A 25586-nucleotide genomic window follows, 5' to 3' on the forward strand; every position below is an offset into this window, starting at 1 on the left:
TCCTTGTCCTTGATCTTTGCCATTTTAATTATTATGTGTCTTGGTGTTGTCCTTCTTGGATCCTTTCTGTTGGGGGTTCTGTGTATTTCCGTGGTCTGTTCGATTACTTCCTCCCCCAGTGTGGGGAAGTTTTCAGCAATTATTTCTTCTAAGATACTTTCCATCTCTTTTCCTCTCTCTTCTTCTTCTGGGACCCCTGTAATACGAATATTGTTCCTTTTGGATTGGTCACACAGTTCTCTTAGTATTGTTTCATTCCTGGAGATCCTTTTGTCTCTCTCTCTGTCAGCTTCTATGCGTTCCTGTTCTCTGATTTCAATTCCATCAATGGCCTCTTGCATTCTATCCATTCTGCTTATAAACCCTTCCAGAGTTTGTTTCATTTCTGCGATCTCCTTTCTGGCATCTGTGATCTCCTTCCGGACTTCATCCCATTTCTCTTGCGTATTTCTCTGCATCTCTGTCAGCATGTTTATGATTCTTATTTTGAATTCTTTGTCAGGAAGACTGGTTAGGTCTGTCTCCTTCTCTGGTGTTGTCTCTGTGATCTTTGTCTGCCTGTAGCTTTGCCTTTTCATGGTGATAGGAATAGTCTGCAGAACTGGGACGAGTCACAGCTGGAAGGACTTCCTTTCTTGTTGGTTTGTGGCCCTCCTCTCCTGGGAGAACAGCGACCTCTAGTGGCTTGTGCTGCGCAGCTGCGCGCAGACAGGGTTTCTGCTTCCTGCCCAGTTGCTATGGAGTCAATCTCCGCTGTTGCTGTGGGCGTGGCCTGGCTCGGGCAGCTACTCCAAAATGGTGGAGTCGCGTTGGAGCAGGAGCTGCTGGGAGGCTATTTATCTCCGTAAGGGGCCTCCCTGCTCCCTGCAGCCCAGGGGTTAGGGTGCCCAGAGATCCCCGGATTCCCTACCTCTGGATTAAGTGACCCCCCCCCTGCCCCTTTAAGACTTCCAAAAAGCACCCGCCAAAACAAAACAAAACAATGACCACCAAAAAAAAAAAAAAAAGAAAGAAAAAAATGTTTAAATTAAAAAAAAAAAAAGGTGGTCGTTCGTTTTTCTTTATTCTCCGGTGCCAGCCTCAGGCCTCTGCTTACCGGTCTTTCTGCCCTGTTTCCCTAGTATTGGGGTCCCTATCCCTTTAAGACTTCCAAAAAGCGCTCGCCAAAACAAAACAGCAAAAAAGCAAAAAAAAAAAAAATGGTCGCGCACTTTTCTTATGTCCTCCGACACCCGGCCTCCAGTGCCCGCTCACTGTTCTTGCTGCCCTGTTTTCCTAGCATCCAGGGTCCCCTGGGCACGTACTGTGTCTGCACTCTGGTCCGGATGGCGGGGGCTGGGTGTTCGGCAGTCCTGGGCTCCGTCTCCCTCCCGCTCTGCCTGCTCTTCTCCCGCCGGGAGCTGGGGGGAGGGGCGCTCGGCTCCCGCCCGCCCGGGGCTTGTATCTTACCCCCTTCGCGATGCCCTGGGTTCTCTCAGGTGCGGATGTGGTCTGGATATTGTCCTGTGTCCTCTGGTCTTTATTCTAGGAAGGGTTGTCTTTGTTATATTTTCATAGATATATGTTGTTTTGGGAGGAGATTTCCGCTGCTCTACTCACGCGGCCATCTTCCGCCCCTCTCTCTTCTTTTATCTTAACACAAGAAATTTTCTGCTTTGATTCCTTTCCAGGATATTAGTTTCTGTCTGGAAGCATATCAATCAACTGTCTGCCCTTCTCCAAGGTGGGCTAAGCCACCATCCATTTGATTAAAATGCAATCTTAGCTTTAAAATAGAATTCTTCCTGAATAAGCTGGGCCTCTTAGCAGATGCTAAAGTAAATCTTATAATGAATGGTATGTGCTAATTGACACAATGAAGCATAGGCTAAGCTGAGATACTTTTCTTTATCTGTGGAGTATTCAACATTCTAGGCCAAGTTGCTCCTGACCTGAGCTTTCTATTTTTAACTGGTTAACCCTTCAAGTCCCTTTTAATGGGCTTTACTGGCCTTATTCTCTTTCCACTCTGCTCATATCTATTTTCTTGCCTGACATATGGAGAGGCTGTTCAGTGATTCATAAGCTTTTAGTCATAGCAGAATGTCCAAGTCCACTCCTGGGACGAGATTCCTCACCCATCTTGGGAGCCACCCTTAGTTTCCTCGAAACCCAGGTCTCTTTTTGGATAGATGATGCCTGCCTGGGAAAACTCCATCGTGTGCCATCCCCCAGAGGTCTGGGACTGAGTGAACTCCCAGGTGTGGGACGACAGGATGCCCAGCAGAGCTAAGGCGGCAACTCCTGCCAAATCCAACGCACCACCAGATGACAAGTTTGTTTTTGGTTTGTTAAAAGGACAAAGTTTCCTTAAACTATTGGTCTACTCTTAAAACATCAAGAGATTGTAGAATGATTTTTTTATCAAAATAATTTCTTATATTTAATATTGTCTTAATAAGGTCTTCAAGTACTTAACAAAATCTTAGTAGTAAAAGAGCTACATTTGGCTAACAACTGTGGAACCTTCTGTATTTGCCTTTAAAATCTTTCATTGTCACTTTGTTTAAATGGATAACTAAGTATTGTTTTATAATGACCTATGATCCTATTTAGATACGTGCCTTAGAGCCTATTTTGATATTTTTGACAAAATTCCCAAAATCAAATTCTAAATAAAATCCTTTTTAACTCTATTTAAGTCTGAGACTTTTCCAGAGGGCCCCTGGGACATGTCAGAAGATTTTCTCCTTATAAAAGAGAACTATTTAGCTAATTTGGCTTATTTATTTGATTTATAAAAATACCTGGGAAGTATTGCCAAATACTAAAGTAAATATTCTAAAAGTCATACGAAACTCCTAGGAAATCTGATATGCACTGGTATATCACTTGTAGTTAATCAAATGCCATATATTCTCTTAAGCTATAATTTACCTTTATAAACAAAATTGAAACATTTATCCTTCTCTGTACCTGATCCCTCCAGAATTTGGAAACTCTCAGTGAGTATTTTTATATTTTTATGGCAATATATCTATTTGCATAAGTTCGATAAGAATCTGTTCTCCTTGTAACAGAACACAATTGGAAACACTGGTTATATTACCAAGGTCTTGACTGAAATGTCATATTTGAGAGAGATGTGCATAGACTCAGATATGACCAGACAGCTTTAAGGCACTAAGGTTGACTTTATGGGGCCAATAAAGCCCCTTGGAAGAGCTGGCCTGCTACCTCGCTTACCAGGCTCCAGCAGCCTCACCAGGTGAGTAATAAGGAAGGTCACTTCCTGGCAGGTGCAGGAATCTCAGGATATTTGGGGGGCCTCGAAGGGAGGATTTCAGCTAAATCTATAGGTATTACAGGCAAATTCTGATGGCAAAATTTGTGGCTCAGCTTTTTGGGCCTTGGGAGGCCTTCCTAAAAGTTCAGTCTGAGGTTCCTTATAAGCAAAGTCCCACCAAAACAAATTTCAAAAACATCTATATGGTCAACCACCATTCTCATTGCACTTATGGAAATAATCAGGCCAGGTGTTACAAACAAATTAGTCTAAATATAATTACCTCTAATAAAAATGAGGGTGACTTTCAAGAGAAGAATTATGTTTCAATACTGCACCTTTATAACATATTAGATTCTAATCCTGTTCATTGTGAACTGGACAAAACCTGCATTCTTCTGGTTTCCTCAAATCTCTGGCTATGACTCTCCAAACTAGTGCTTCCAATTTTCTCCCGTCCTTTTAGCTTAAGATAATTAAGAACTGAAGTTATTCCCCGCCACCCCCTAAAGCTTATAAACTATAGCTAGGTGGTTTAATACAAACTTCAGAGGAATCACCATGACATCCATGTTTAAACAACCTGTATGCCCGCTGCTGTGTCGGCCACTCAGGAGGAACACCAGACACTCAAACTACAAAGGAGGAAATGAAGAGCCAGGAATAAACAAAGACATTTTTCTTTAGCAAAATAAGAACCCTGTACAAACAGAGGCCTCAGACCAGGAACTTTTCTAAGTCCCCAGACTGCTTAGCTAACATTTTTGGCTTCTGTACAATGCTTGCTTGCTTGCACAACCATGCGCATGACCCCAAGAACAACTCTTCTAAGAAATGAGCCGTGGCCATATGGCCATGATAACAGGAACTTGGCCAGGGACCCGGACCCAGGACTGTTATAGAAAGATAACAGGAAGAAACTAAAGATATAAATATCAGGCTCTGTAAGAGCCGGGGGTCGCCAGCTGGCTAAAAGTTGGCAGCCGCTGCGCAGGTTTGTCTTACCGCTGTCTCTTGTGTCTTGAATAAACCTTTCCCCCTAGGCAGTTGTGACTGTCTGTGGTCTGGTGTGTCTGTGCTCTCCCGGAATTAGCCGTTGGTATTGGTAAAGTGAAAACTGGATCCAACAGGAAAGTTTGTCACATTGTCACTGCCTGATTCATCCTGCCTAGTGCTTAGAGCCTGACTAGAAATCTTCTCACTGGCTGCACCCAGGATTCAGATACTGGGTTTATGATTTGCTCCAACCATTAACCTTTGCTTTTCTTTTTCGTAGAAATGCCTCTTATTAACTACTAATCATTATACAACATGGGCCTACGTTTAGGAGCCCATCTGCAAGACTGCCTTCTGACATGAAACACACAGTTCACTGAACCGACCTATTTTCAAGACTGAGACTGGCTCAATAAAATATGAAGCCTCTGCGAACTCAATAATTTGCACAACAGTATGGATGACTTGCCTTATCTGAATCCCCTTTACCTAAATAATTATTTCTTTAGAGTCTAGCCGTGGCCCTGGGATCCACCCATTAAAGCTCAATACTCTGAAATACAATTCTCTCAGTGCTTCCCTGGATGGTTGGGTCAATAAATCTCACCCACCATTTCAACTGGGGTCATATTATTACAAGTTCTCATATTTGGCCCAGGCATTAATCTCTTTGTCAAGTTTGTTTCTTCCGGCCTGTAAAAGTTCCAGCTCCAAATGATTGTCAGACAAGGATTTCAACCCATACCTCACAGTGATGAGATGCGCATCAACAACCAACCTATCTAGCTGCATCTTCTTTTCATGGGCCCTAGTCCATCTCGGCCACTGCCCAGAAAGCTCCGTACAGACAGCAAGGAACTGCTGGACCCACAGGCAGGGTCACACCCTTTCTGAGCAGGAAGCAGATAACAGAAGAATGACCGACACCTTTTTTCCTTTGCAGGACTTCAAGGGTCCACATTCCTGGAGCGGGCAGCTGTTAGAGAAAGTAAACAGCCAGACATGAGCAGGGAGGGGAGGGGACTCCTGCCAGTGCTGACATTCGGCTAGATGCTTATTATATTCTACAAATTCTGTAGGATAATCTGTAAACTGCTCCCACAGGAGGGGGAGGGGGACTGTAGATAAGAGATGGGCCCAAACCGGTTCCAAATGGAGGTGAAATGAATGCAAACTTCACACCAAAATCCATGACCATAGCAAAAGTCACGCCTCCCCACACCCAGCTGTTCTGATGGGAACCAAATACAGCCAGAAATTTCCCCCACCTGATGTGAGGGCGAAGCAAACCCGAACCCCAGGAAGACTCCACTTGTCCCCTTTGAAACCTAACCTCACTCACTGAAAATTCATCTCTCTTCATATGAAAAAAGACTCCCTGTTCTTCCCTGAACAACCCCCTCTGGGTCTGCTGGTGCCCAGTTTTCTGGACTCGTACTCTCTCCTTTTCAATGCTCAATCTCCAAAGAAACTGTGCAAAGGCTTCCATGTTGGAATTCTTCCTTGCAAGGAGACCAAGTACTCCTCTCCAGCAACAGGAAGACTTTGGTTTCCTGAGGACAATACTTAAAGCCCACTGAGATAAGAAGGGGAAGGTTTGGGGATTGGCCAAGGACAGACTGAATTGTTTCTGGGGTCATTTGTCTGGTTTTGCAAAGATTTGTTAGACAAGGGCAGCTGCTTTCCAGTCCTCAAAGAATTGGGTTGCAACTTAAATGACATAATTAACTTCATCTAACCACCAACCACACTGTCAAATTGCTTCTTTCCCTCTGGCTAGTTTTATTTTAACCTAGGGGAGAAGGCCAAAAAAATCCCTCTCGGGCTCTAAATATCACTTCCAGTCTGGCCAACTTCTGACTGCAGAGCTTGTCAGTTTCCCCCCTGAGCAAACAGTATTTCTAGAAGTATTGCTGGACACCCTTGGGCAGAAGGGGTTCCCCAAAAGGGTGCAAAGGATACCACCTTCCCAAAATCGAGAGCTGCTCCCAAGGAGAGCCAACAGCCTGCATGACCCAGGCAGGCAGCCAGCCAGGCCTGTTTTGCTTGGGTGCTTTTTAGGATGTAAAATAGGACAAGAAAAACCAAACCCAAATCCAGATTCATGAGCGCGGCGGGCAGGAAGCCAGTCTCTGAGTCACAGGTCTGAAGCAGAGAAAGCTTTATTATCAGAAGGGCAGCCCCAGGAGAGAGCAGGGGAGCATTCCCAAATGCGCCCTGTAGGAACAGGATATGTTGAACAGCCAAAGGACGTGGGATCAGTGGGGTCACGGGAGAAAGAACCTGCGGGACTCCTGGAAGTCATCCGGGTGCTGCCCCAGGGTCCCGGCCTGAGTCACGCAGCCCTCCAGGGCCTACAGGAGTTTGTAGGCCGCCAATAACAAGACAAGGTTGACGGAGTCAAGGTGGTAATGTTCCCTGTGGATCGGCTTTGTTCCTGGAATTGGAAACAGAAATACTTGAGACAAGCTGAGGAGGGGGGCTGAAAATTGCCGTTTTTAGGCAGCACTTCCTTCTATATTTTCATGAATAACTACATCCAGAAACGTGTGTCAGGGCCTGGACTGCAAAAGATTGATGGCTTTCTAGGCTCCATCAGGTCTGCAAGCCGCCTAATGGCTGGAAATATTCCTTCCATGCACCAGCTCCTGTCCAGGGCAGCCAGCTAATGAAGTCATTTTAGGAGAAGAGCCCCCAGCCTCCAACCTGCCAGCTTGTGGGGCAGAACTCTCTCTACTGGCTTCCTTGCCTCTCGGTGCAGTGGCCAAATGGAGGGGCAGCAGAAGCGACTACCCCGCTGTTTGCAGTGATCAGCCTCAGGGAGCGGAAGGAAGACAAGGTTAGGAATTCTCATCAGGCAGTGGAGCAATGAGCCAACTTTTGTGCAGCCTGTAAGATCACTACGGAGGCACAGCCTAGTGACTGTGTAGGCAAATAGAGAAACACATGTCCAGGCTCACAGGCAGGAAGACAACAGCTACTCCAAAGAAAGGAAGGATCTGTTGGGGAGACAGTCAGTTTGGAGATGTGGGGAAGTCCGATAGAATGAGACACGAAACCAAAGTTAGGAAGGCAAAGTGAATTTTATTTCCCCCTGCACAGTAGAGTGGGCCTGCCTAGGTTAGACAGACACAGGCAGTTTACTCCGAGACTCTTTCTATGGGGTCTCGGCAGGACAGAGAAGTCCTTGATGATCTTTGGCCTTGGAAGCCTGGTCTAATTGGTTAAAAAGGAAGACAAAGGCTACTTGATGGTTTTTGTGCCTGTCTTTGGACTTCTTACTTTTTCTTAATCTGGGGAGAGTCTGTGCTCAAGGACTTCTCATCTGGGTATCTTGTTTCTTTCATGTGGGAGATGTTTGGACATTCCAAGTAACTCCTAGTCCTTGAAACTTCAGCTAATTATGTCTGTGAGTCTTTTCTGGCTCTCTGGTTTTATCTGGTTAACTCTTTGAGTCTCTTTTAGTGGGCTTTACCGGCTTTATTTTCCCTCCACCCACTTATGTCTACCTTTTTGCCTATGAAGAGTTAATGGAAATTCTTTGTTTTTAAAAACATTCTAGTAATTTTCTGCCTTTTAACCTTTAAGCCTCAAGACAAAGTTTCTGTTGAAAATGGAGTCTCTCCTGCTCTTCCCTGTCCCGTTTCAGTAGGCTTCTGACCTCTCACAAAGACATATGACGCTTCCAGCTACAGACCCACTAATGTGTGACCCCAGTGAAGGCACCACCACAATGGGATTTTCCCAAGTTGAGAAAACAAATGTTCCCCCAGGCTGGGACCTCATGACAATCTCCCTGGTGAGCTGGCACAGCGGACAAAGAACGTGGGCGATGGGCACACAGCCTATAGGGCTTCACCCTGTGGGTGGCAGAGGCCAGAGAGAAAATTCACAGTGGTCACAAAGCCAAGCTTGCAAACACGTGACAGAGAAAGAGAAACAAAGACCATCTCTGGGAGGAAGAAATCTACCAAGAGCCCCTGAACACAAGGAACTAGTTCTACCCACATTTTCTTCTGTTAATCTAAATTTAGAAGGACAAAAACTCACCGATCTTGCTCCATCAGGCCCTGCAGACAGGGATGTGGGGAGGCTGACATGGTGAGAGGTCTCACTTGCCAGTTGTATGCCAGGCACCCAGGGGCCCCTTGGCTGCAGCAGCTCTGAGCGATGTCCAGCAAGTCAAAGTGAGACAGGGTAGAGACAGGAGACAAGCATCATGATTAATTTTCCAAAAAAGCCAAGCTATAAACAGTATAGTAAGACCAGGAAGGATTCCATCTTAAGGCTAAGATTCCATTTTTAAAAACCAGGAAGTTTGGAAGTAAGACTCCTAACATATCCGTTAGCAAACAGACAATAATTCAACCCACTGTGGAGGCAGGGTGGGCACTCTTGATTGGTATGTTCCCAGAGGGAAGCCACTATCCCGGGGAAGAACTGGATCAATAAATTTCTTGTGTTGTTTATTTTGCAGAGCTGGCTGGAGGACTGCTAATAACAGGAGAGGAGACATAGTGTCTCTCACCAGAGATAAGCAATTTGAGACCACTTGACAAGCCTACACCTCCTGGCCCTTTGCCACATTTCTGAAAAATGCTTAAAAGACAGAAACCCCAGACTTTTAGCACACCTGCTCTCTGAGGACATCCGTACTTTCTTTAGGTGCATAACTTTAAGTAAAGCTTTCTCACTGCTCAACCACTGCATTTTGTCTTTTTGCTATTTCATTCTATTTCCAAGTCTCCATGTTCCCCCTGATAAGCAGGGAGGGGCTGCTGAGAGCTCTGACGTGGGCCTGCAAGTTTCTGTCACCTGGGTGACTCTAGGCAGGGAGCTTCCTCCCCGTCTGCAGCTCTGCGTTTTCCTGCCCTCTGCTGCCTACACAGCTGCTGCCATTCATTTCTACTCTTGCTTTAATAAATTCCTTCATCACCTACACTGTTTCAATTTGCTCAAGAATTCTTCTCGTTCAGAATCAAGAACACTCCCCCATCTAGGTTGAGGTTTCAACTGGTATGCAGCGGCCCAGCAACAAAAGGCTCCTGCCTGTTATGCTAACTGCAGGGGAGGAAAAAAATCTCCTTCCATCTGCCAATGTCCTTCTCAAAGGTTTCTGGATAAAACTGACATCAGACAGATGCACAGAAGAGAATCCTGTGTCATTCTGGATATGTGCCCCCCTACACACCAGTAGCCCAAAGACTGAAAGATCAAGTGAGATAAGTATGTGTGAGATGGGAAGTGGGATGGGGCCTGAGGCTCCAGAGGAGGAGGAGGGCCATCTGCAGAGCAGCAGGCAAAGCCTACAGTCTGTGATCCGATGTTTTGGATGTTTTCCTGTCCCCGACGGGCCACCCTGATAAAAAATTCATCTCTGGCACAGACTCGCATTCTGGAAAGACCCCTAAATTAGATTCATCCAGGTAGTTAAAAGGGCAGGGGGTAAGCTTCTTCTGAGCCTGCAGGGTGTCGGTTGCCCTCAGCTCAAACTAGTCAATGCAAAACATGCCAAAGGGGCACATTTTAGGGAGGCTTCCTCTGAACCCTTTCATACCCCTGGAATGTGATATTAAAACTTAATAAAGATGTGTACCTTTGTCCTGTTAATCTGTTTCCTTCAGCCTTTTGCTCTGTAAAATGGAGTTAACTGTGTGTAATTGGAAGGGCTCTTGTGAGCTCCAAACTGATTTAAGTATTTATTAAGTGGTTACCTAGCTCATAATGAGCTCTAGAGAAATGTTTGTTGAATTAACTACCTACTTTTACAGTAAACAAATAAATGGTTAATGATGATTGTGTCCAAAACAGGTCAGGAGACCTGCAATATCAAGATGCCCCCAGGACCTTGGAGGACAACTTGCATATAGAGGGTGTATTTGGGTTGGCACCTTGAAGGCACTTTGCATGATTCTGTGAACACAGTGAACCATTTTTGTCTTTGGGGGTGCCATGGAGTTTCTTGGTCTGTGTGTGTAACACTCTGGAGGGTTAGAGTCAAAAGTGGCCTCCAGACCAGAGCTTCTCAAACCGTGACATGCACATGAGTCTGTTTACAATGCTGATGCTGGCTCAGTTCGGGTGGGGCCCAAGAGCCTGCATTTCTAACTGCTCCCCAGCTGACACTGAAATAAATGAGAAGCGTGAAGTCCTCACACCTTGTTTCTATCTTGCCAGTTAATGTCACTGAGGAATTTAACCTTGTGCATAGAGGAATTAATTTAATAGGGGAGGCAACTCAGGGATTGGTGACTTTTGTTAAAAACCCAAATGGAGTTCTATGCTACGCCTCACATCGACCAAGATTTAATGAGTTTCTGGTCTCCCAGACATGGAATCTTAAACCAGTCAACCATAAATCACCCGATCAGCACTAGCTAGGTGCTCTGCCTGCTGGACCCCTGCTGCCTGAAGGAAAGTAACTTTGCAATACCAACCTGACTTCCTTTTCCCCACCTCCCCCACTTCTGCTTATAAAAGTCTTTCATTTTGTACAGCTCCCCGAACTTTCTATCTGGTAGACGAACGCTACCCTATGGGAATCAAGTTTTGTTCAAATAAACTCTTGACATATTTTATTTGCCCTCAGTTTGAATTTTGATATAAGGCTATTTTCAGATAGGTATTTAGAGTCCAATAGTGTCGAACCCTTGGAGTATTAGGAGACTAGAAAACAGTCTATGGCGTATGGCAGTCACTTCAAAGGGCTTCAGTCAGCTTTAATAATAGAAGATCTGGTGTTTCCTTGGAAATCCATTCATTTCCTCTCTTCAGTTAAAAGTGAGCCCTGTTGCTACACTGCCAAAGTAAGTACCTTTGAGTTTCAGGCAGGGGCATGGGACAATCATCTTAACACTCTAACATACTTCTGGCCTAGGAACAAAGGCCCAGTTTATTCTTTAACATGTTTTTTTCCTCCAGTCATATTAATCAATTATGTCATATTGTATCCAGGACAAAGAACAGACCTCTGGAACCTGTATGAACCAACACATCAACTTTGATAGAAAAGGGAGGCCAAGATACAAATGAAGTTACCTGGACAACCCTGTTATTCAGACAAAACTTCAAAGCAAAATATTAATCACCTGTATACATTATGCCTTATACCAACCCATATTCAAAAGGCTCTATGGAATTCAAACCCTACAATCTTTCAATGTACCTCTCTCTCCTCTGAGGTTGCCCTCACTTCTATGTAAGTGCATACTTTCATTTCAAACAAAACCTTCCTGCTGGTTGGGTTACACTGCACATTGTCTCTGAATTCTATCTTAGGACAAAGATAAGAACCTGAATCCTAATCAGGCTCAGGAGAGTTCGATTTATTAATAATATTATCAATACTATTTTCTGTGTTTTCCTAAAGAGTTGTTTGGATTAAAGAAAGCAATTGTATGAGGCCAGGGGCAGGGTATTCAAGAAGTGCGGTATACTTGCTTCTGAGACGGTCCTGGCGTTAAACGCTTGGGTTATCTAAAACAAACACCAGGTTTGTGTTCTGTAGGGCCCACATTGTACATCTGCTTTATGGCTGAGTAGTTTTACAAAATTACATCTGCCAAGGTAATGACCAAAGAAACAATCATTTTTTTGAACTGTCAGTTTCTGTCTGTACTAATCTGTAAATGTAAGTATGGACACCATGCCTTATGTCCTTTGTGAGAAACCCTACAGAACCTTTTAAGAAAGCTCTCCTCTCCCGAGCACTTTTCTTCCTTCAAAGGACTGTTTCAGAGAAGCTGCCCTAAACCTGGGCTCAAATAAAACTCTAATTTCTTTTCTGGCTTTTTACTCTTGGATTTTCTTTTCATGGCTATGTGACTAATGTCATGATAGGCCCTACAGCACAAAGAAAAAAAAAAAGAAACAGAACAAAACCAAAAACACTTCGGAACTTTCGGCCAAACAGCTCAACTGTTCACGGAAATGGCCCCTTGTTTGCTAAGAGCTTAGGGAAAGTCCCTGAGCAAATAAACGGGAGTTTGTGATATTTTGTAATGAGGCTGGCCAGCTCACCCCGATGGCAGGTTTTTCCTTTTTAAACTCTCCCTCCCAGCCTCTGGGTGGAACACACTTTTTGGTGTTATACTGGATTGCGTCCACGGATTGCAAACTTCGTGAGGTAAAGCTTATTTTTTAACCTCAAACTCGTTTTCTTTCTTTCAGTTAACGGGACTCACTTATGAATTTGAAAGCAACTTACGTCTTTGACCGGGCGGTGGGGGGAAATGATGGAAAATAAATAGTTAAGTTATTTCCTTCTCTACCTCTTGGCGTCAGAAAGAAACGCCCCTGTGTTTGCCTCCTAGCCAAAGATGGAGAAGAGGGGTTAAAACGGGTTTTCGTTTCCCTTTTTTATATTTCTGTCCCGGTGATAAAACAAAGACCAATCGGCCCCTCAGGAAAAACATTTTGAACAAAGATGTGTAACCTGACTACGGGCACGCCTTCGGATTGGTTGGGCTATTGTCCAATAGGAAAAGATGAGCCGTCATCTTCTATTTACATAATCCCTCGCGCCCGGCAGCGTGAGGCTCGCTGTCCAATCGAATTCTAGTTATTTGGAGCCCTCATTTGAATATGTAGCAAATAAGTAGCACCGCCCACGCGGTTTCGCGCGCTTGTCCGGCTCCTGCAGACTAGGATCTTCCTGCCCATCTGCTTTCCTGCCTACTTGCCTACCTATCTGCCTATCTACTCGCCTACTTCCTAGCGCCGCCTCGCCATGCCGGAGCCTTCTCGCTCAGCACCGGCGCCCAAAAAGGGTTCCAAAAAGGCCATCTCCAAGGCGCAGAAGAAGGACGGCAAGAAACGCAAGCGCAGCCGCAAGGAGAGCTACTCCATCTACGTGTACAAGGTGTTGAAGCAAGTGCATCCAGACACCGGCATCTCATCCAAAGCCATGGGCATCATGAACTCGTTTGTCAACGACATCTTCGAACGCATCGCCAGCGAGGCCTCCCGCCTGGCGCACTACAACAAGCGTTCCACCATCACGTCCCGCGAGGTGCAGACAGCTGTGCGCCTGCTGCTTCCCGGAGAGCTGGCCAAGCACGCCGTGTCGGAGGGCACCAAGGCCGTTACCAAATACACCAGCTCCAAGTGAGGCGCGCCAAGGCGCCCAAAACCCAAAGGCTCTTTTCAGAGCCACCTCTATGCTCAAAAAGGAGCGTGTCACCTGGTCCGGTCGTGACCCGCTGTTGGGGAGGCTGAGCTCGCAATCGGGGGCGCAAATTCCGACACAAAGCCTATGTCCTCTCCTTAATGGTGTAGTCCCTAAAACGCCACCAGAGGCGTCCCCGGGGCCACCCAGAAGCCGGAGAGCGCGCGGCCCTGGCCCTTGCACGAGGACCAAAGGCCCTCCTGTCTCCGCTCGGTGCCCTCCAGGAAGGCTTCACGCAAACCTACCCCCGCCCCGCCCTCCCCGTGCCCCTCCTTGGTGCTGCGCCAGCTCTCACATTTGGTGATGCCCTGGGTGCTGTCGCTTAGCCTTGGGGGCGCTTGGGAGCCGTCCTTCCGAAGCCTTTGCCACCACGGGGCACCAGGAGTTTCTGCCAAACACATTTCAGCAGCGTTGGCTTTAAGCAGCTCCTTAGGGGCGCTACTCAATCCTGTTTGAAAATTCTAAAGGGCGGGCGCACAGATACTGTTCACTCTCAAACTCGGCTAAAATTATTCAAATTTGAACATTTTAAAAAAATTTTGAAAACCGCGAATACTTCACGTAAGTCCAGTAAACGATGGAAGAGCCCTTTTAATAAAACAAACGTAGTGCCTTAAACAAACTTAAGTCCAAGTCCTGTGTTAAGTATGATGTCGTAAAGACCTTAACTGGGACCTGGCTGTCCTGGCTCAAAAATATCCCGGTACCGGTAACTCACAAACCACGGGGACACCTACAACCCAGGCTCCAGAAGCCAAAACGCAGCCTCGGATTCAGATTCGAGGTTCTGTTCCCTCAGGTGGATAATGGCCTTTCAACTCCTGCCCCCTGGAGGACGCCCGCACCTTCTCCAGGGGCCGCCACGCATTTGCCAACGGTTACCCTCCCACAGTAAATTCTTTGTCTTGCAGTTGTATCTTCTTAAAGGGATAGTTTTCCACCCTCCAGGTTTTTGGGTTACTCCATAATTAGCCAATTTGACTTGAAATTTGTAGCAGAAAAGGGCAATGGGGGTGTATCTTAAATGCGTTTCAGATTGGACACCTGTCAAGTCCTTTCCAGATCCTTAGTTTAAGCGTTTATCTTCATATTTTCAGACCCTTGAGAATGCTTCCACTGTGTTGAGTCCCAGCCTCATGCATTCTCAAATATTTGTTGATCCCCTTTAACCTTCAAGTTAATATAATTCTTTTTCTCTGTCACAGACAGTACTATAGACAGAGATGGACCTCTGTATACAATTTCAATTTCTTGCTAATATTTCAGTAGTAGGGACTCTGTCACCTTGCCTCTCCCTTGACAGACTCCTCTCCTAGCAGAGGGCCAAAATGGGCCCATTTTGTGCCTGGGGCTGCCCAGAAGAGGCAGCCTTTTTTCACTTCTACTAAGGTGTCCAAAGGGCTGAGAAATTAATGGATGCCTTGCATTATCTGCAACACACATCTTCATAGGAACACATCTGGGAATTAATTACTCATGTTTCTTCTTGATTTTAGTTTTGGTACTAAACAGCGTTGTTACCCACTGCTAGCAGAACATCTCTGCTGGAGACCAGTTTTGTTTTATGAAACCTATCCTTCGAGCTCATTATTAAGCAGAGAAGCACACGAATCTGTGAGACTCATTTCATGTGATGAGGTGACTAGAAGCGCTGTTTTAGATGCTGACTCCCAATCTAGGCTGGTAGGAGGCTGACTGAACCGGGTCAGTAGACCTGCATCATGGCTGAGCATTGGATTCTGTACTTTTGAATGTAGATCAATTTAATTTTTGGATTATAACTAGAAAGGCAAAGATTTGAGTAAAACAGTTGTGAGAAAATTTTCCACTTCCATGTAGTTTTCTAAATATTGCTTCAGACCAGTTAATCTATAAAAAAAAACAAAGAGAAATGTTTCTGTGCACTGCTTTCACTGTAACCATACCACCACCATATATGCCCAGGGAGTGCACTCTGTTAACTCCATTTTTCATACATATAAATTTTATTTATCAAAACTTTATTTTTAAAACAATTGTGTAGGGCCCAGGTAATTTTCTAAACACTTAATTTTGGTCACCTACAAGTATTTTGAAATCAATTTACATACTTTGTTTTTACAAGGTGGTTGGTAATTTAAAAATACACCTTACATTAAGATGAAATGACCGTGTTTTGTGAATTGGTTATGGTATTGACTTGCCACTTTAATAGATATCTTTAAAAGAGTGATGTGACCTAAACTTGTGGGGGGGGGTTTTGCATCCTTGCAACTATTAGAACGGTAAAAATATTGTAGGTGCCAACTTAAAAATGCTTTGAGTTTTAAAATTTCCCTCGGGAGTGGACCCGCGGGGGAAGAGGACGCGGCTGTGGCTGCGGAGGCTCCGTGCTCACATTTCCTTCCCAGCTCCCTCGCCCAGCCCGGCACTGCCCCCGGCTTCCTTTGGAGAGAAGTACTGCAAAACACCTTTACCTTTCATGGAGCGTCTGTTCCTTGCCTGAGACAACAGGTTCTTGCAATACACCTCTCAAACCGCCCCAGGAAGTAATTAGCAATCCTCTTTTAGCAAGAAAAACCATCTCCTTACCCTAGTGAACTCATGTCAAAGCGCTTTCTCCAGAGCTACGACGGTTCTCTCCAAATAAACACCAGGAATTCAGAATAGAGGGAATTCTCCATCACCAGCACGCCACATAATATAATACGGCTGGAAAGGGGAGTCAGAAAAAGGGGAATCGACTCTCCCACCTCTTAAGGGTTAAAGCTGCCAAAGGGCCCGCCTCTTACAACCGCCCTGAGCACAAAGCACCTCCAATTCCCCTTCGGGTTCAAACACCCTGCCTTTGCGGGATCAGGATCCAGGCAAGCAGATATCCTCCCGGAAATGTTCAGTTTTGAGGATAAAGATGTCTGGTCCAGGCGGTGATGCAGCGCCAGGCGCCACCCTGGGGCTGCGCGACAGCACCCAAGGCCTCACTAAACGCACCCTCTAGTGCTTCTCCGAGCTCACCCATCAAGGACACAGGGGTTGTGGGGTTGGCGTGAGGTCCTGGGGAAAACGACCGAAGCCCCTCAACCGCAGGCATACATCAGGTGCAGACAAGCTGGGCCTGGCATCCACACACACACGAGCAGGGAATGTACTCTCCAGCCATCAAAGAACGTTTGGAGCTCAAGGTTCCTACTTCGCCTGGCGGATGTCTTAAGTATGCACACGGAGTCCACAATCACCTCGCCAGCGTTCTATTTAACTTCCTGTAAAGAGCAAGTTACACGATCTCTCCCTCCACTCACACACCCGCACGCGCACACTACTCTGGCGGGGCCCCTCCCAGTAACTGGGAAGCTGGTAAAGCTTAAGAATGTAGAAATGGGTTTACGTAACCACCGGTCACCGTGCTCGAAACCCTTTCTCGATTGTGTGGGTGGCTCTGAAAAGAGCCTTTGGGTTCCGGGCGACTTGGCGCGCCTCACTTGGAGCTGGTGTACTTGGTAACGGCCTTGGTGCCCTCCGACACGGCGTGCTTGGCCAGCTCTCCGGGAAGCAGCAGGCGCACAGCTGTCTGCACCTCGCGGGACGTGATGGTGGAACGCTTGTTGTAGTGCGCCAGGCGGGAGGCCTCGCTGGCGATGCGTTCGAAGATGTCGTTGACAAACGAGTTCATGATGCCCATGGCTTTGGATGAGATGCCGGTGTCTGGATGCACTTGCTTCAACACCTTGTACACGTAGATGGAGTAGCTCTCTTTGCGGCTGCGCTTGCGTTTCTTGCCGTCCTTTTTCTGCGCCTTGGTGACGGCTTTCTTAGAACCCTTTTTGGGTGCTGGAGCTGACTTGGACGGGTCAGGCATATTGACAGGTTTCTCAAAACAAAAAGACGATCGCTCTTAACAACTCCATTTATATGTCCTGTATTCAAATGAAGGATCTGAAGTTCCTAGCTTCTAATAGGTTTCAATGCCGCTGACGTCATCACAGGAAAAGGCACATGCAAATGAGGAGAAGGCAGCTTCGTGTTATGATTGGTCACTCTTGCTGCCCAATCGGAAGGCGCTCACTCACCTACCTCCCGACTATATATAAAGACTCACTGGTGCTCACGGTTTTGTTGTTTTAGTTCCTACGATCTCGATTTCTCCCTTCCCGCGCCCGGTTTGAAGATGTCTGGCCGTGGCAAGCAGGGCGGCAAGGCACGCGCCAAAGCCAAGTCTCGGTCGTCGCGCGCGGGGTTGCAATTTCCTGTGGGCCGTGTTCACCGGCTGCTCCGCAAGGGGAATTATTCGGAACGCGTTGGCGCCGGTGCTCCTGTCTACCTAGCGGCAGTGCTCGAATACCTAACCGCCGAGATCCTGGAGCTGGCTGGCAATGCGGCGCGCGACAACAAAAAAACGCGCATTATCCCGCGCCATCTGCAGTTAGCGATCCGCAACGACGAGGAGCTCAACAAGCTGCTGGGCCGCGTGACCATCGCGCAGGGCGGTGTCCTGCCCAACATCCAGGCCGTGCTGCTGCCCAAGAAGACGGAGAGCCACCACAAGACCAAGGGCAAGTGAGGCCGCGGAGGCGGATCAAAACGGCCGTGCGCTCGCGGCCCCGTGACACCAAAGGCTCTTTTCAGAGCCACCCACGGTCTCGAGAAAAGAGCCGCACTGAACGCGCAGCGTTTCCCTGACCCAGAGCCTCTCCGGGCGCTCGGGTAGCAGGTGGGGAACCGGGGCCTGATCTGGGTGGTCCGCGTCTGCTGCCGAGAAAGCCTGCCCCACGCGTGGCCGCCCCTTGGCTTTTGGGTCTTGCTTCCAAGACAAATGGACTTCAGCCCTGCTCACCGTCAAGGTATCCCCATTATTGCTACAAGTTACCTTTGACTCTGAAGTGGCTCTTGGTCAAATGTAGACACTCAGTGTGGGCTGTTTACTCGCCCCATGGACAAATGGGCAGATTCACCTGATAACTGGAAGTATTTAATATTCGGAGGCAATTATTTAAGTTTTCTTGGACCTAAGATTTTCATCTTAATGTGTTTGGATGCATTACATTGCAAAGTTTTTAAGGGAAGACGAGGTCCACCAGAATCTAATCTAATTTGTGGGATTGCAAATTGTACATTCTTGGGAAGGACCTGTATACTAGAGGTGCTTGCAGTATTTAGAAATAGTTTTAAAAAGGGGTGAACTTTCAAAGCAAGTTTAACTGTAAACAGTGATTAAGAATTCAGATTGTAGTTTGGGTTGGTCAAAGGGCTCCCTGAATCTGGCTGTTTAAGCAAGATACTGTATTTTGATAAGGAAAACCAGGTTGGTGAATTTAGTAGACACCAATATTATCAGCATCAGATTATGTAACGTGGATATTTCAGAAGATGCTCAGCAACTCCATTGTTTTAAGGAGGGCTGGGCCATCCCAATGATGCTTCTGGCAGTCAGCTGAGAAATGAGAATGTTACCAGCACATACATCCTGGGGGAGGAGGGATTAATCCGTTAAACCATGGTAAGCCCCTAAAGAAACTGCCTGGCACAGAATAAGAGCTGTATTAGTTATTCATGTTATCAGTATTTTGTTTGTATTCATTTTTTATTGTAACAATAAAGATAGGCTGGGAAGACAATTCAGGAATAAGTAATTCATATTTATGTTACTAAAATGAGGTCTACCCCAAGCACAGCTCCGTAGACACCATCTGGAGCTAACCACACATCTGCTGGAATTTAGAAAATACCGACACGCCGTGAAAGTATTCACACTGGAGATTTATGAGCACTGCTGGTCGGTGTGGATCTAAACCCAGGCCTTCCCTGCAGCGTAGATAGAGAACAGGACACACCTTGCTGAGTGGGCCCTGTTGCAGGGACGCAAACTATAAGCATGGCCCAGGAGACTAGAGAGCTTCCTAGAGGTCTGGCCTTTGTTTCCAGGGACGGCCTTCAATTCTAGCTTAAATTTGTGTTTATGTGTTATTGATGTCAGTCATTGGGTGTCTTCATATCCTTCACTGGTATTTAAGAAAAGTGGCGAGGGGTAGGGGGCTTAGGTATTTCAAATCTCAAAATACCTAATTCCTCAAGTAGGATGTTAGGGAGGTGCTCTCCAGCAGCCCTTTATTAGCCAACCTCTGAGGCTGGGCTGTCCAATAAAAAGCAGCAACAAGCCACAGGGGCTACTTAATTTTCAATGAAAAGATAAGGGAGCAGTGCCCCCGTTGCCCAGGCCACACTTGGCCAGTGGCTACCACATGGGGCAGCACAGATACAAAACACCTTCCATCCTCAACAGAAAGCTCAACTGACAGCTCCGGTCTAGTCTGACCACCTGTTGGGGTTACCTGGGTCAGAAGCGTGATGAAATGTTCAGAGCTGCCTGCCTCTGCAAGAGAAGGCCCAGCAGAGAAAGGCCTCATGTGGAAAGTGCCATGGGGTCCAGCCATTCCATCCTGGGTGTACAGGAGGACTCAGATACCCATACATCCAGCTCACTGCAGTGTTACAATCATCCCGAAGGTGGAAACTGCCCGGATGTCAACAATAAATGCGTAAACAAAATGTGGTCTGTCAACACTGGAATGCTATTCAGTCCTGAAAAGGAGTGGAGCCCTGCCCTGACGTGCACCATGACATGAGTGAACAACACGGTGCTGCTGAGAGAGGGGAGACTCAAAAACCCCCACAGGGTCTGATTCCACTTACAAGAAACGTCCAGACAGCAAATAGGCAGTGGTCAGGGGTTGGGGTGAGGGAGGAGTGGGGAGAGACTGCCTGCTTCTGTGGAGCTTGGAGGTCTCTGCAGGCAGCTGCGGCACACCACTCCCCACCACTCCCCAAGTCCCTGGGGGAAGCACTTTATTGAGAAAGATGGAAAAAAGGTACAGGATCCCAGAGGTGGAGCTCAGCCCGGGAAGCCTCAGAAACGGCCATGGCTGGCAAAGTGCTCCCAGTTTCCGAATTCCTGTCCCCAGTCTGAGCCCCACATCTGGTTTCTACACCAAGCTGTCAGTCCCCAGCTGGTCACCAGCGTGTTCAAGTCTCCCAACCAAAAAGGCAAATGGATCCTCACACAGACCCTGAAGAGAGGCCTGGGTTGCCAGCCCCAGTGGCATGGGCTGAGTGGAGCTGTTCTCCCAGCGGAGGCCACAGCCCCCATCATCAGAGTCCAGCCCATACCCCAGGGGGTCTTGTTTCTGTGCACTGTTGACCGAGCCTCAAGAGGGCCTTGCTTTTTCTCTGATGACCACCCAGCAAAAGTTCTAACTGGTATCCTCATCTCCTCCCACTGCCTCAAGGTGTCTGGGTATCCCCCACTTTTGGCAGCTGCTTCTACCTGGTTTCTGGGGGACCTGTGTCCTGGCACTTCCCTCCTTCCTGGGGGTGTTGGAGTGGCAACCACCCCTCCTGCCAGCCCTGGGCCTCCAGGACACCCTCCCTCACCCACTGTCCTATCCCTAAGCCCTCTATGGCCCTCCTTGAACCACGTCCTTGCACTTGATGGATCAGCCCTAAATGTCACAGCTGGTGGATCTGAGAGCCAGTGGTTGGAGCCGGGCTCCCCAGGAAATCTGGTGGTTGGTAAACATGCTGAAAGCTGGGTGGTGGGCATTTGGGGCCAGCTGGGGGGCAGTGGAGGGCCCTCTGGGAGAGGGAGGGCCAGCTTGGGGGTCAGTGATCAGCATTGGGTAGATCTTGGGTGAGTGGGCGGGGCGAGGAGGTCAGCTGCAAAGTTGCTGGTCCCTCACATGTCTGGGCTCCTCATTTATTGCTATAATCTCTCTCCAAGGCTAATTCACTTGACTCCAAAAACATGATCCATACAAGGAAGCATTGACAACTGGGTCTCTTAAACGCAGTTCTCTGCCAAAGCCCCATGACAAGGACAACAAGACAAGCTACAGGCTGGGTAAAAATACTTGCAAACCATCTATCTGACAAATAGAATCTGAAACATACAGGAACTCTCAAAACTGCAGTGTAAAACCAGTCTCGGGTTTGGGGGCAGGCCAAGCTTCTGGCCTTTCACCCTGCGTGCCCTGTCCATACCTGTCCAGGCCTCAGCCTGACCACCGCCTTCTGGAATGAGCATGTGTCCTGTTTTAGGATATCCCATTCTGCTAGGTGCCCAGACAAGTTAAAAAGCATGACGTGTGGGATGGCTGAATTTCCTAAGATGCATAAAGCCTGTGGGTAAAATTGTAACATTTCCAGAATATCTCACCTGGCTTTAGTACAGCTGCATATCAATAAGCGTTCAGAGGTGGAAAGAAGTATGGTGTTAGTTTATTTGCATCATTCCTCAGGGGTGGAGAGAACTTCATCTCTGTATCAGTGGGTAATTACCTGGGCAAGGAGGGCTTATCTGTACCTGAGCGGTGAGGGGAGGGCCGGATTTGCTTCTGCTAGAGCAGGAAAGAGAGAAGGGCCCGGACTGCAGTTTGTGAGCAATAAACAGATTTTAAACTTTATTTCTCCCTTTGACTGATTGTGGTTTTTAGAGGTATTTTGCCCCGGGATTTCCTCTCCTGGCCTTTCACCCTGCGTGCTTTGTAGGTACCTGTCCAGGCCTCAACCCAACCACCGCCTTCTGGAATGAGCATGTGTCCTATTTTAGGATATTCCAATCTGCTAGGTGCCCAGACAAGTTAAAAAGCATGATGTGTGGGATGGCTGAATTTCCTAAGATGCATAAAGTATAGATAAAAGTTAAACCCATGGGTCTTAAAGACAGAGGGGACGGCAGGACCAAGACACAAGGTAAGTGAATGTGAGGCCTCTAGGCAATAAACATTGAGGTGGCCAAGTGTACGAGAAGCATTAAATATTCATGATCACCTTACAAGAGACTCTTGATTGCTAAATATGCAGAACGCTTTAAATGTTCAGGGTCACTGAGCACCCCAAAGGCACTAAATCACTATTATTAAGTATACAAGAGGCACTAAATATGCAGAGTCACTAACTGTAGACAGGCATTAAGCACTAGGGACCCTTGGTCCTCTCAGTTTCCCTGTGGCCTTGGTCTCCGCTGGGACTCTCCACAAGACAGGCCATCATGTCCCTCACTGTGCGTTTGGCCCAGGACCCCTGGAGGCACCTGGACGAGGCACTCTGAACACCACCATCAGCGGGAAGGCTGGGGTGCTGAGAGCTTCTCCCTGAGTTTTAAGTTGATTTAATAACTACGTGGTTTGAGTTTTCCAACGGGCCTGTGAGCCCCTCTGCATAATGACGTGAGGGACCTTGGAGGACACGTTAGTGCCCAGTGTACCCCATGGAGGCTTCCCCCAGGCAGGCAGGCTGGACAGGCCACTTTCCTGGAACCACTCCCTTTCCTCCCCTCACTGCACTGGAAGTTAGGGGTGAATCTCAGGTCTCCCCCTCCACAGGAGTTGAAACTCCCATCCGCTGATTCCCAAGAGCACCTGTGCACTTGGAAAGGCCAGACCCCCATACAGGTGTGTGATGGCAAACAATCTCTCCTGAGTGGCACACATCTGTGTGTGATACACTCACCATCCTCCTACTTGTAAAATTCCACTGTAAATGTCTGGTCTCAGGTGTTCTAACTACGCTGTTGCAAAGTTCTTGAAGGCAGCCTCTCCCAAGAAACCCCCAGGGACTATGCAGGGCCGTCCAGGTAAAAGCCCCATCTTTCTGCACCTTCAGCCACCCTTCCATTTACCTCTGACCACGTCATCCACATACCAGCCCCTTCCACTCTCTGGGGTCTGTCTTCCCCCAAACCCAGATGTCCTACTCTGTCTAGACTGTGAAACTCTACAACACTCACCTGCTCTGGTCATCGCTGCCCCCACTAGATGTAAGCCCGGGGGAGGGCGCTCTGGGCCCATGTGACCCCGAGGGCACAGAGCCGTGCGTGGCCCATCCTAAGGGCTGAGTGATGAATGAGATTAAATACACACCCCACACAAAGCAGTCCAGGTCGGTGGAGGCAGAAAAGCAAGGAAATCAAGCTCAACCGCGGCGGAGCCACAGGCCGGAGGGGGGAGCCACCCGCCTCGCCCCGGACCCTTTTTCACCTCTTAGAGAGCGCACTCCGCGTCTGGCTGGGAGGAAGTGACCAGGGAAAGGAAATTAGGGAGTCCAGGGTGAGGCCACTTTCCGCAGACTGCGAGGTGTGGCAGAGACTGTGCAAAGGGACCACGAGGCGCGGCCCCTCGGGGAGCCATCAAGTGAGAACGCACAGCGGACCTCCCTGCAACGGGAAAAGGGACAGGGGCTTGGTGACGTCATTCGGAGCCCGGGCTGCCATCTCTCGCGCCCGTGGATGCGGCGCATGCGCTGGAAGTCCTTGAGGCGGGAGTCGGGGAGCTCCGCGCGTGGCAGGGAGGCCCGGCCGACTCTCATGGGGACGTCGGAGCTTCGGGGAACCGCGGTGGGTGAGTGCCAGGAGGCAGGAGTGTGGGTGAGGGGATACAGGGGTACGCAGCTACAAGAGTGCAAGGGTGCAGGGGCAGGGAGGGGATACCGCGATGCCGGCACTGGGGGCGCAAGGGTGGCAGTGGCTCGGGTGCAGGAGTAGGGAGTGGGGGTTGGCAATACAGGGGCACAGGACACTCGGGGGCGTGCAGATACAAGGGTGCGGGGCAGGAGTGCAGGGCTTGGGGATGCAGGGCTCCTCGTTTCCCGTTCGGGCAGGGATGGAGTGACCCCTAAATCCCAGCAGCCCCAGCCCATTCCCAAGCGTATTGACCCGGCGTCCCCTCTGCAGGAGCGTTGTTCTGGGGGGTGGGGTGGGGTCTCAGTTTGTTCTCTTTCCTGCCTATAGGGATGCACATGTCCACATCTAAATGTGACACATAGGCATGCCTAAAAACCAAATGCCCATGGGGAGGACGTTTCCTTTTCACCGAAGTCAACAAAAACTCAATACCATCTTATTTACATCTCTTTACTGTCTCACAGTTGTAGTCGCATATATTTTCTCCTTTTATAAACCGAACGTATTCTAATTAACCAGTGTTGATGTGTCCTGCTCAGGCTCAATGGTGGCCCATCAGAGAACCTTGAAAAGGCCGACATTGTCCTATTAGTGCAGCCCCTGAAATCGCTGAAAGCAACTTTGCTTTATGGCAGCAATGGACAGTGATTAAGTCAATCAGGCCTGGTAATGGGGCCTCCACAAACCCAGAAGGATGAGGTTCGGAGAGCTTCTGGGGTGGGAACCACGTGGGCGTTTGGGGAAGGTGCGCCCCTCCCCACAGCCTTGCCCTGGGTTGCCTCCCATATGGTTGTTCCTGGGGCCCATCTTTTGATGATAAACTGGTGCTCTAGTGGACAATGGGGTTCTCATTAACCTAGTAAGGAAAGTGCTTCGTGAGCCGCTCTAGTGTATATGGAACCCAGGGAGGGGTCGTGGGAACCTCTAATTTCCAGCTGACGGACAGCAGCACCGTGACAGCCTGAACTTGGGCTGGGCGTTTGCAGTGACGGCAGCCCCATGGGGCTGAGCCCATCACCTGTGGGATCTGACATAGTATCAGAATTGACTTAAATTCATGGGACAGTTTCCACTAAGAACTACATAAATTCCTTGTGATGTTGGCAAACACACTTCAGATTTTGGTTTTTTTTTTTTCCACTCAAGGCATGGATTCAACTGTTTTGTCTTTATTTTTTTGCATTCATCATGTGGATTCAGCTACATTCCAAGGAGTTTGTTGTGCTCTTCATGAACATTAGCACGACATAATTTAAGGACTGGGTGTACAGGTGGCTGTGGGCAGAGGGCAGCAAAGGCCTGCTGTTTCATCTGTGGTATTTGTCTGTGAAGCTCTGGGCTCAACCATTCTTGTTTGTCTTGTTCACTGTTCTCTGTTTTAATGGTGACTCAGGGGTCCCCCCTATGGACAAAGGCTGAGCCGCAGAGTCATCTGATCACTAGGAGGCCCCACAATTTCCAGGCCATTGGCTGTCTCAAGTGAGGATGTGGTAGAAACAAAGGAGAAATATGTTATTCCTTCTTTCTTTTTTAAATTGAGTTACATACACTAACATGGATAAATCTTAGTGTGCAGCTTGATGAATTTTGACATGTGTGCACACTCATAACCATTGCCCTGATTAAGATATCAAGCATTCTTACTAATTTTTTTCCCCTTCACCTACTCTACCACACCCTCCCCTGTGGTGGCCACCAGTCTCTTCTCTGTGTTAATGAGTCTATTTGTT

General features: G+C 47.9%; 2 protein-coding genes, 1 long non-coding RNA gene and 1 pseudogene across 3 annotated transcripts; 2 read left to right on the forward strand and 2 right to left on the reverse strand.

Annotated features, from left to right (window-relative positions):
- Positions 1-6048: 6048 nt before the first annotated feature.
- On the reverse strand, positions 6049-15028 carry LOC130680162 (uncharacterized). Its single transcript, XR_008993218.1, has 3 exons — positions 13723-15028; positions 8312-8424; positions 6049-6698 (listed from the first exon to the last, which is right to left on the reverse strand). It is a non-coding gene; the product is annotated as an uncharacterized LOC130680162 (long non-coding RNA).
- LOC118916096 (histone H2B type 1-B) lies at positions 12869-14081 on the forward strand. Its single transcript, XM_036892631.2, has one exon. It carries the CDS (start codon positions 12990-12992, stop codon positions 13368-13370), a length of 381 nt encoding a protein of 126 aa, XP_036748526.1. The 5' UTR covers positions 12869-12989; the 3' UTR covers positions 13371-14081.
- A 144-nt stretch (positions 15029-15172) lies between the features above and the next one.
- LOC118916095 (histone H2B type 3-B) lies at positions 15173-17366 on the reverse strand. Its single transcript, XM_057490396.1, has one exon. It carries the CDS (start codon positions 17260-17262, stop codon positions 16882-16884), a length of 381 nt encoding a protein of 126 aa, XP_057346379.1. The 5' UTR covers positions 17263-17366; the 3' UTR covers positions 15173-16881.
- An 11-nt stretch (positions 17367-17377) lies between these two features.
- Positions 17378-19953, forward strand: LOC118916094 (histone H2A type 1-H-like; annotated as a pseudogene).
- Positions 19954-25586: the final 5633 nt, after the last annotated feature.

The sequence above is a fragment of the Manis pentadactyla genome, chromosome 13, assembly GCF_030020395.1.
Source record: "Manis pentadactyla isolate mManPen7 chromosome 13, mManPen7.hap1, whole genome shotgun sequence".
NCBI classification, from domain to species: Eukaryota; Metazoa; Chordata; class Mammalia; order Pholidota; family Manidae; genus Manis; species Manis pentadactyla.